Source organism: Lithobates pipiens, unplaced genomic scaffold, assembly GCF_037356315.1.
Source record: "Lithobates pipiens isolate NorthernLeopardFrog02 unplaced genomic scaffold, aLitPip1_a1.2 Scaffold_18, whole genome shotgun sequence".
Lineage (NCBI taxonomy): Eukaryota > Metazoa > Chordata > Amphibia > Anura > Ranidae > Lithobates > Lithobates pipiens.
The window spans coordinates 215,256,327-215,268,374 of NW_027507758.1; the positions used below are offsets into that span (position 1 = coordinate 215,256,327).

Below are 12,048 nucleotides of genomic sequence, written 5' to 3' on the forward strand. Positions count from 1 at the left end.
ATCTAACAAAAATGTACATAATAACGTAATAAAAACAATAAAAATAACTTGAAACAAAGTGAGCAAATAAGATGAGTTCATAGTTAGTTTTTACATACACTTTAAAAGCAGAGTTCCACCCAAAAGTGGAACTTCTGCTTTAAGTACTCCTCGCCCCCTGACATGCCACAATTGGCTTTTTTTTTGGGGGGGGGGGGATCAGCTAGGTATCTGGTTTGGAGTGGGACTTCCTTCTCCTTCCAACTTCTGGCTGCCTAGGTGGCCCCTCTCTCCTGGCAATGTTCGGGGACAAGTCACAGGTCCCAGAACATTGCCTGGCCATTGACGGAGTGCAGCGCGGCTCATGCATGCGCAGTGTGTGCCCGGCTGTGAAGCCACAAACTGTCACAGGTGGGCGCCCACATTCACAATGTCAATGCCACGAAGAGGAGGGGGAGAGAGTGGAGGCTTCAAGCTGCCGCATCATTGGACCGTGGGACAGGTGAGTGTCTGTTTATTACTTTTTGTAGCGGCTGACTTTTATTAAACTCAAAAACCAGTGGAACTCCGCTTTAAACTGTGTACTAAAAAATAAAAAAATAAAGATATCAATGTTGCACAGATAAGTCAGAAACCTCAGCAAATAAACCTAGTATGGACATTGCAATGTGTCAATATACAGTGCCTTGCGAAAGTATTCGGGCCCCTTGAACTTTTCAACCTTTTTCCACATTTCAGGCTTCAAACATAAAAATATAACATTTTTATTTTTTTGTGAAGAATCACCAACAAGTGGGACACAATTGTGAAGTGGAACGAAATCTATTGGATTTTTGAAACTTAACTAATAAAAAAATGAAAAGTGGGGCGTGCAAAATTATTCAGCCCCCTTGCGTTAATACTTTGTAGAGCCACCTTTTGCTGCGATTACAGCTGCAAGTCGCTTGGGGTATGTCTCTATCAGTTTTGCACATCGAGAGACTGAAATTCTTGACCATTCTTCCTTGCAAAACAGCTCGAGCTCAGTGAGGTTGTATGGAGAGCGTTTGTGAACAGCAGTTTTCAGCTCTTTCCACAGATTCTCGATTGGATTCAGGTCTGGACTTTGACTTGGCCATTCTAACACCTGGATACGTTTATTTGTGAACCATTCCTTTGTAGATTTTGCTGTATGTTTGGGATCATTGTCTTGTTGGAAGATAAATCTCCGTCCCAGTTTCAGGTCTTTTGCAGACTCCAACAGGTTTTCATCCAGAATGGTCCTGTATTTGGCTGCATCCATCTTCCCCTCAATTTTAACCATCTTCCCTGTCCCTGCTGAAGAAAAGCAGGCCCAAACCATGATGCTGCCACCACCATGTTTGACAGTGGGGATGGTGTGTTGAGGGTGATGAGCTGTGTTGCTTTTACGCCAAACATATCGTTTTGCATTGTGGACAAAAAGTTTGATTTTGGTTTGATCTGATCAGAGAACCTTCTTCCATATGTTTGGTGCGTCTCCCAGGTGGCTTGTGGCAAACTTTAGACGAGACTTTTTATGGATATCTTTGAGAAATGGCTTTCTTCTTGCCACTCTTCCATAAAGACCAGATTTGTGCAGTGTACGACTGATTGTTGTCCTATGGACAGACTCTCCCACCTCAGCTGTAGTTCTCTGCAGTTCATCCAGAGTGATCATGGGCCTCTTGGATGCATCTCTGATCAGTCTTCTCCTTGTCTGAGCTGAAAGTTTAGAGGGACGGCCAGGTCTTGGTAGATTTGCAGTGGTCTGATACTCCATCCATTTCAAAATGATCGCTTGCACAGTGCTCCTTGGGATGTTTAAAGGGAAATCTTTTTGTATCCAAATCCAGCTTTAAACTTCTCCACAACAGTATTACGGACCTGCTTGGTGTGTTCCTTGGTCTTCATGATGCTCTCTGCGCTTTCAACAGAACCCTGAGACTATCACAGAGCAGGTGCATTTATACAGAGACTTGATTACACACAGGTGGATTCTATTTATCATCATCAGTCATTTAGGACAAAATTGGATCATTCAGAGATCCTCGCTGAACAAAAATCCAATAGATTTCGTTCCACTTCACAACTGTGTCCCACTTGTGGGTGATTCTTCGCAAAAAAAAAAAAAAAAAATTGTATATCTTTATGTTTGAAGCCTGAAATGTGGCAAAAGGTTGAAAAGTTCAAGGGGGCCGAATACTTGAGCAAGGCACTGGGTTTACCAGAATTTACTTAATAATAGAGAAAGAAGAACATAAATACAAAGCTTGTGCATGACAGAGCAGTGTAAAGATGCATATGATCACACACATCTTCTGCTAGCACTCACTGGATGTAATAAGAGATCACATCACATTACATTAGAAGTATGTTCATACAAATACCTCTCCAAATATTTGACTTATTTCAGGGGATGTAACAAAATCTCCATGTTCTCCCAGCATGTCATGGTGCATATAATAACCCTGTGTTAGCAGGATGACAGAAGAAACAGATCTAGAGTTAGACACAGAATGTGGTATAAGGGTTACAACAAAAATATATACAATATACTCTATATAAAAATACACATATGAGCTAATGTGCAAGTTATATATATTTATTTAGACTTTACTAAAAACTGTCTGAGATTGCCTTTAATGTCAAACATATGGGAGATACAGTGGTTATAAATAAGCATTGTAACAAGCAACTTGACATTTAAAAAATAGGATTTTTACAACAGCTTACCTGTAAAATCCAGTTCTTTGAAATACATCACGGGACACAGAGCCATAGTTTTTACCATGTGGGTTATAGGCCACCCCCAGGCGATGGACACTGTCACTCCCTATATAATCCTTCCCATTACTGGGAGTACCTCAGGTTTTTGTAACAAAGCAATACATGTGTATACCAAAAGAAGGGAGGGACCTCTGTGTCCCGTGATGTACTTCAAAGAAAAGGAATTTACAGGTAAGCCGTTTTAAAAATCCTATTTTCTTATCATACTTCACAGGACACAGAGCCATAGTAGTTACTATGTGGGATGTCACATAACAATGCCAACTGAAGGGAGGGAGACACAACAAAAGTAGGGCAATAGGAGACTAAAAGGACTTATACTGCAGCCTGCAGTACACTGCGCCCAAAGGCGATATACTCATGACCTTTTACATCTACTTGATATAATCTGGTAAATATATGTACTTAAGACCAAGTTGCGGCCTTGCAGATCTGATCCATGGAGGCTTGGCGATGCACTGCCCAGGAAGAACTAACCGCCCTGGTGGAGTGTGCTTTAATATCGAAAAGGTGTAATTTTCCTTTTTAAACCATAAGCCTGAACAATCACTTCACAAATCTATTTAGAAATAGTAGATTTCGATGCTGCCTGTCCTCTTTTAGGACATTCTGGCAACACGAACAAAACATCTTTTTTACAAATCTGAGCAGTCGCCTTCAAATACACCTTGACTACTCTCACCACATTTCCGCAGAGCGAGGTTCTGGAAAAAAATGAAGGCAGAATAATATACTGGTTTAAATGAAAACCGGACACTATCTTCGTTAGGAAATTAGGATGAGGCCATAAAACAACCTTATCCTTATGAATAATCAAATATGGCTCTTTATAAGAAAGAGCGGCCAACTCTAATACTCTTCTTGCAGAAGATATGACAACCAAAAAAAATGAATTTCCTTGTCAAGAGGACCAAGGGAATATCTCGTATTTGCTCAAAAGGTTGTTTCTGTAAAGCCAGCAGGACTAAATTTAAGTCCCAAGGGTTCAGGAGTGACCTAACTGGAGGATTAATCCACGCTACCCCTTGAATAAAGCTATGAACCAGAGAGTGTAAAGCAAGTGGTCATTAAAAAAAAAAACACACTGATCACTTCTGGTTCCGGCGCCGCATGGCGTAGCTGTCTCTCCTCACAGGTCCCGCAAACCGCCCTTCTAATCGGCCTGCAAAATCTGCGTTTTTCGCCCTAAACACCTCCAGCCGCCTTCCCCACGACTCAGGTCACGAGATGGACCGGTTTGTCGAAAAAAAAACAGGCCGCGATCGTACGCGGCCACCACTGCGCGGCCGGCTCAGCCGCAAATAGAGGCCCCGGCTTCGGCCTACACGGATCCGGCCGGTGCGGCCCACACAGCGGAGACGACGCCAGCAACGGAGGTAGGCGATCAGCCCACACCACAGCCAAATCTCAGGGCCACGCTATCTCAACAGCCCCAGGACCCTCCACCATCATCTGGCCCTGCAACAACTCCATTCATACAGCAGCCTCACATACCTCCGCCATTACAAGACCATCACACTGAACTCCTGGCCCAGGCTGTAGCTGTTCTCCTCTCTCCTACGATTGCTGCTTCAGTGGAGAAGGCTGTCAGCTCAGGCATGCAAAAGATTCAGGCTCAGCTAGGGGAACATGCCTCTAGATTGAATGAGGCAGAACACCGTATCTCTAATCTTGAGGAAGAACTCTACTAGACACAATCTCTGGAACATGCCCAAGACAGAATTAACAAATATATACTAGAAAAACTTGATGACCTCGAAAATAGGTCCAGGAGGAGCAACCTGCGATTTGTAGGAATCCCTAAATCGCTTCACCAATCTGCTTTATCAGAGCTCTGTGCCCGTCGCATCCCTGAAGCACTGGGTCTGGGAGGCCCATGTACCGTGGAACGTGCACACTGTGTGGGAGCCTTCAACTCTGAACGTAAATCCCCACGCCCGATAATTGCTAAATACCTCAACTATTCAGACAAGGCCGCCATACTGCAGCAATACCGACAGTCCAGATCCTTGCAGCTTTATGGAATCAAAATTTTGATCTTTGCAGACTACTCGGTGGACGTCTCCAAGAAACGTAAGGCCTTTCAGCACATCTGCGCAGAACTCCACCAACGACAATTCAAGTTCACCCTGGCATTCCCGGACGTTCTGCGGATCAAAACACCCACCGGAGAGCAACTCTCTTTTCACAATCCAGAAGAGGCATCTTCCTTCCTGAAATCCTTATGCTCGGGCTCTCACCTCAGCCCCACACCCAAAGCCGCCCAAGTCAACCGGGCCCTGGACCAAAGGAGAAAAGACTCTCCCAAGCGCTTCAGGGACTCAGGTCCAACGCAACACAACTCAACTGCACGTTGAGGGGCAAAGATGTCAACGTTGTCTCCTCTCACAACCCAGTATTTTTTTGTGGCCCTACCTGGCCACCCCTCCTACCTGGGCAAGGTGAACTGATCTTGGACGTTCCCTCCTGGACCGTCCACACCTCTCAGGTAGTATCCGTTTTGGGTTGAAAAGTTATGGGGTTGCTTCTACCTGCATCCCGGTTCTCATTTTTTTTTCTGTTGTCCTCCTGTTTCTTTTTTTTTTTTGGACGTTTTCTTAATATCATATCTAACAATGTTTTATGTATTCAATGATACTGACTGTTTGGTTCTTTCTGCAAGCACGCATGTGCTCTTCCCCTAGGTATCTCTGTGCTGACCTTTTAGCACGCTCTGATTTCCCGCCTGCACTGATGATATTTCCTATTCCCTCTCCGAAGGACAGAAACCCTTGCATCAGACACGGGGCTGGTTATGGGAGCTGGTCATGGGAGCTGGTCTTCACAGTGATCCCCATGCGGAAAAAAGCGAAGTTGGTTAATGTTTATATTTATTTCTGTCTACTCTACTTTTAGTATTCATACCCCCCCCCCCTTAGCCCACGTACACACGGTCGGAGATTTTGGCAACCAAATCCGTCGGATTTTGCCCGTCGGACTTAGTCCGACGGATTGTGTCCGAAACTGTTGCATACACACGGTCGGGCCAAGTTGTCTGATTTCGCGGTTGCCAAGAACGCGGTGACGTAAGCCGTGTACGGCGGGACAAGAAAAAGGAAGTTCAGCACCACGTCCGGCACCCTTTGGGCTCCTTCTGCTGATCTCGTGTTTTAGTCCAAGTTTGGTCAAAGACGATTCGCGCTTTTCAGATTAGTGATTCAGATCGCTACTGCTCTTCAGTTTGTGCTTGTCTTTGCGTATCTGATAATCAGTGCGTGCAGTCATTAAGTATTTGCTTCTCATTGTGGACTCTATCTTGGTATAGTGCGCTTTGAAAAGCATTTTTTATTGTCTGCTTGCTTCTGCTATTCAGGTCGTCCTTTCAGGCCTTGCTGTTTAGCGTTGCTTTCTGGTGTCCGTTCTGACCAGCCGACTGTTTTCCAAACATGTTTGGTCTACGTACTCATCGTACAGTTTGTGCTGTGCAGGGGTTCTTACTTTGACTTTGACACAAGCCAAAGGGATTGTGTCAAAGTAAGAACCCCTGCACAGCACAAACTGTACGATGAGTACGTAGACGAAACATGTTTGGACGACCAAGAATTGGTTGCGCCAGCGTCACCAGTTCTCCCACATGCCTTTGCTCCGTGAGATCCGTGAGAATAATCCTGATAATTTCTGGATTATTCTCAGGATGACGGACCCCGTTTTTCACTGTCTGCTGGCTTTGCTGTCCCCTTATATCACCAGGCAGGATACCTGCATGCAGCAAGTCATCACTCTGGAGCAGAGGCTCATCGCCACGTTGCGCTACTTGGCGACAGGGAGAAGCCTTCAGGACCTCAAGTTCTCTACAGGCATCTCCCCCCAGGCTCTGGGGATCATTATTCCAGAGACCTGTTCTGCCATCATTCAGCTCCTGCAGAAGGACTATATTATTCTAAGTTTTAGCCTTAAACATCACATTCTATGTATTTCATGATTGCGTTTCTTTCGTCATTCCCTAATTACCATCATTGCAATATGCTCTAATTCATATGCACTGCCCGTTTGTCCTCATGCATATTTGCCTCACTAACTTCCCCACCATGCTCTTCTTGGCCCCTAAAACTATAGTCTAGTCACTTGAAAATGTCTTTTGTCAGCTCCATAGTATTGCTTTCCCCTAAACACCCCCTAAAATCTCTACAAATGTGATGTGTGTGCTTCAATTCATGCAAAGTGACCTTTTTTGGGTTTTTTGGAGTTGGGCCAAACTCATTAGGAACCCCTCTCTCCCCAACTGCTAGCTCAGCTGATAGCTATCCTCTATCTGATGACTTGATCCAACCCAATACACACTTTAAATACCTTTTTCATGATCACATTTATGGACAAATTCACCAAAGCATGTAGTGTAAGGGCCTGCCTCAACACTTTCAAATGCTATTCAAATGTGCTTCCATTTTGTTATTCGGACACTTCTTACCTGTCCGGTGGGCTGCCAATAGTGTAACTAAGGAGGGGCTTCACAAAGTATAACACATTATTTAGGCATTCAGCTCTCAATCAAGTGGAGAGGGTTACCTGTCCTAAACATCCCCCCCCTCATTTTTTAGCAAGGGCCCATCAGATGGGGGGGATGGGGGGGGGGGGGTTAGGACTCTCATAAGGGGACCTTATACTTTAGGCTTTAAATACTCAGTTAAAAAAATGTTATACTAATTTTGTCAAAAAATGTGGGTGTCTAATCTGCATGCAATGTTGATTTGTAAAATTACTAGTTTTTTTTCTTGTGTCACTACACAGTGTCCTTCAACGCCACAGGAATGGCAGACTGTGGCCTCCTACTTTGCCATTTTTCGTCAAGTTGTGCCTTTTTCACCAACAGTGCACACCCAAGTTCAGAGTGAGATGAGGGGACAGTCTCTTCTTCAGATAATCTTATTATGTTGTGGGTCTGCTACACACACACACACCTTCTTTTTGTTAACTAATGTGTAGTGCATTACTGATTTAAATCATGCTCATTTTCAGCACCATGGCAGGAAAATGGCATGATTGTCCAAATTTACACATCACTGTGGGTGATTTTTACTAAAGGCACATCCACTACAAGTGCACTGCAAAAGTACACCTGAAACTGCACTTGGAGTGCAAAGTGGAGTTGCCTTTAGTAAATCACACTCCTTCTCAGCACAAACTCAAATTTCACTACAAATACATTTTAAGCCCAATGAAAAAGGAAGCCACACATTGTTGAGAATTCAACTTTTTAATACAAGCACATTCATATGTGCGTTTAGTAAAGGTTTTTACAACAAACCAAGAGATTTTGGGTATCCAAAACCGAGTTTAATCATATTTGTTTTTTACTTGTTTTTTTTGTGTAAACAGGCATGTATCAAAGCGTAAAATACACAGGAACTTACAAAGTTCAACTTGGAAAAGTGAAGACAATATCAGACATGAGTATGTACAAACTGGGCTGATATTGCCTTCATCACATGGGGTGTGACCCCTGAAAAATACAAATTTGTAAGATGTACACAGTGTGTCAACATGTGCTAACTCCCATCATGGGGGATCAATGTACATGCTTTGGGGCTGCAACCCCTTTATCTCAGACACTTTCCACAAAACATGTACATTGATCCCCCATGGTGGGAGATAGCGCATGTTTACACACTCTGTGCATCTTCCAAATTTGGAATTATGCAAAATACAACTTTTTTTTTTTTTTTAAAGCAAAAATAAAACCCTATCTATTTTTTCGTTTTCACACTCTCCCCAAAACATCAATGATGTTCTTCATTTTATTTTTAACATCATTGATGTTTTGTTGTACAATTTCCAAATTCCTATTGCACCCGATTATCTCCCCGATCAAGATCTGGGCACTTTCACTGGTAAAACGGGAATCTTCCTCCACATCACCTAGAAAAAAAACAAACACACCATGTAATCCAAATATGGTGATATACATTGATGAGCTTACCGGAAGCTGTGTTCTCCGACACTCACCTGTTGTGGTGACAATTTGGCCAACCTCCACAATCTCTCCTTCTTCCTCCTCCTCCTCCTGCTTCTGCTCCTCTGTTTCTTCTTTTGGAAGTTGCCCTTCTTTGGGAGGGGTGTGGTCCCTGGTGTCCTCATACTTGCCGAGTCTTCTCTCCCCTATGAGAATGTAACCAAAGATTAATTAGCACACAGAGGGCAGAAATAGGAATATGAAACATTGCTTGGAAGTGTTGTACAATTGTGTTTTTGGGCCGAGTTACAAGGTGAGAACATTATTGGGGCCACTTTGTTAAGCTGGAATACTTCCCTGCAGAACGATGTTTCATACGAACGAACGAAACCATGACCTTGAAAGTGGCCATTTTAAAATGCACAACATGAAATCAAAGCACATGGAGCATGTATGCAAGCAAGAATAATCATATGAACACACGACAACTACTTACTTTTTTTAAGAACACGCTTGATCCTTATGTACTGCTCGTGCTCCCTCAGTTTCAGGTCTGACCAGCGTTTTCTCAGTTGATCCTTGGATCGGCGTACCCCAAAATTCTTCAGAAGACTCTTCACAACTTTATTCATGATCTTGGCCTTTCTGATATTTGGGTTTGGGTAAGGTCCATACTTCCCATCATAGTCGGTCCTGTTCAATATGTCGACCATCTCCAACATCTCTCAAAAAAAAATATTTGAGGCCTTAAATCTTGTCTTCCTGGATCGGGACGTTTCAGGCTCCGGGCTTTCCTCACCCTCCTCCTCGTTAGTGGAACTATTATTGTGCACCTGCGTTCTCTCCGCCATGTGCTCTCCCCACTGCGTGGGAAGCGAAGGGGCAGGGAATAGTCTGGAAAGAACGTCAGGGGCGGGCGGAGTTTCACGCATGCGCACTGTATATAAAACGCCACACATGTGTATCGTCCGTACGATCTGGGAGGAGAGTGTGAGTCTCGGATGTGGCGAACGTGGAAACGAAGGTAACATTTTTAACTTTGTGCTTCACTAGACTAGACTGCTTGTATCTAGGCCGCTGTTGGGACAAGATTAGGAGGGATTTTAATTGCATTATTAGTATTTGAGGGTTTGTCTTGTGTTGTGTCTTACAGACAAAATGGACCCATTCAACAATGCCAACTTTATGGGGCTATTCCTCGAGCTCTACATGGAGATGCCCTGCCTGTGGCAGTTCCACAACAAGTTTTATTATGACAGATCAAAGAGGAACGCAGCACTGGAGAAACTGCTTGCTTTGGTGCAGATCAGGGTGCCCACGGCAGACATGACATATCTGAATCGCAAAATTGTGGCCATGAAGCTTACATATTTCAGGGAGAGAAAGAAGCACCTGGAGTCCTTGAGAGCAGGAGATCCAGATGCTGTTTATTACCCCAGGATGGTGCACTTTGACAGGCTGCATTTTCTGGTAGACCAAGGGGTACCCAGGCCACCACTCAGGCCACCACTTTCCATGCTTCCTCCAAGGCATCCTTCACCCCCAGCTGAGGCTTCTGATGTACAACCTGGGCCTTCCAGGCAGCACCATGTGGTGGGGCCCAGCTTAAGACAGGTATTGCATTGCTGAACATATTTCTTGAGTTACATTTAATGATGTTAACTAGATGTTCTTATTGATCAGTAAGTTGAGATTTCTCCAAGTGGTTTACATCTCAATAGACAGTAGTGACCAAAAATGTTTGGGACGGGAAAGAAAAATGCTGGTGTCAGAATGATAGTCTGTTCTATTTGTTAACATTCAAATAGCAAAAGCCAGGATCACAAAATGTTGTGATTGATGATCAAAAAACTAAAACTATGTCCCCTTTTCATACACAGGAAGACCTCAGTCGGGGGGAGGCTGTGGCAAGTGGCAGCCAGGAGGTCCATCCAACGCCCTCCTCCTCCTCCTGCCCCAGCTACAGGAGCCCAGCCACAGCCTGGAAGGATGCCTGGTGGGAAGTCACAAAGGAAGACCAGAGAGTGATGGCCTGGGTTGAGTCTGGTGGGCCAGAAGATGCAGCCTCTTCAAGATCACCATCCTGAGGACAGAAATGGCATCTGAATTTCCTGCTCTTTAGGACTTCAGGAGCAGACTTCTCTCCCTGAGATATCTACTACTCAGGCCACCAATTTTTTTTATATCTCATTTAGTCATGTCTGCCCTGGGGGCCAAAGGCTGCACCAAAGTTAAGAAGTTTCTCCAGTGCTGCGTTCCTAGTTTTATTTTCGAGCAAACAAAATAAATTTTATTTTTGTTTGATGAAATACTTGTGTAATGTGTTTTCCTTCAAAAAGTAGAGTTTATTTGTGAGCAGGCAGGTACATTTCAAAAATACAAAGTGAACTAAAGAACAAGGGGTACCAACACTAAACAACCTCCTGTAGATTAAAAAAGAAAAAGAAAATCTAAAAAATACAATAATGTTGTTGTAAGTTTACATCCAAAAAAAATAAATAAAAAAAAAAGGAGAAATGAGCAGTGTCTTTAAAGGAGATTTTTAGGGAATCCCCCCCCCCCCCCCAAAAACATCCGAAAAATAAAAAAACAAATCAAACATTGTGTAGATGTGACACAAACTAAAATTGTATTGCTGAAATGGTTAAAAAAGAGTAATGAAATCCGTTCGGGAGAAGTGTGTGTGACTAAGAGCATCAAAAGAAGTTGGTTCTTGCAGCATTGGAAAGAACAAGAGAATGCGCTTGATGAATGATTTTTTAACATTGCAGCGTGACGAATGTGCTATATCGCTTATGAGCAGTAGTTTTACCTGAACGAGCGCTTCCGTGTCGGAATTTGAATGTGAGCATGTGTGGCACTTGGTCCGATGAAAATGAAATAAACATGATCGGATTAGGTCCGTCCGGCCCAGTTGGTCGGGAAATATTTCCAACATGTTGGAAAATTGGGTCGGACAGAGATTCGGACGGAATCAGTCCGATGCATACCACACACAGTCGGATTATCTGACGACACGGTCCGATAAGACGCATTCCGACAGATTCTCCGACCGTGTGTACAAGGCTTTACTCTCCCCTTCTCCCCACTCAGCCCGCTTTTGATGCGTCATCACCTGTAACCCCCTTACCTAGGGCCCAACAGGCTTGCTCCAGTGTAGCTATCCGTGTCCTTATAGGGACGAAAGAGCTAGTAATATCTAACATTTATGCCCCACAAAGCAATTCTTCAACACACTAACCACTTGGCTTCTACGCTATCCCCAACTTCCCCAGCTCGTTGGGGGTGATTTTAATTATATGATACACCCGCTGGATGACAGATCCTCGCATCGGCGCCCCACCCCACTCCCA

General features: G+C 43.9%; 1 protein-coding gene across 5 annotated transcripts in view; it reads right to left on the reverse strand.

Annotated features, from left to right (window-relative positions):
• Positions 1–12,048, reverse strand: part of NDUFAF7 (NADH:ubiquinone oxidoreductase complex assembly factor 7) — a 483,664-nt gene that overhangs the window by 297,429 nt on the left and 174,187 nt on the right. For 4 of the 5 annotated variants that reach the window (XM_077486563.1, XM_077486560.1, XM_077486565.1 and 1 more), the window contains one exon: positions 2,367–2,447. The exons of the other annotated variant lie outside the window; for it this stretch is intronic. In XM_077486563.1, the coding sequence (XP_077342689.1) occupies positions 2,367–2,447 (81 nt within the window). The remainder of the gene's footprint in view (positions 1–2,366; positions 2,448–12,048) is intronic. 5 annotated transcript variants of the gene reach the window in all.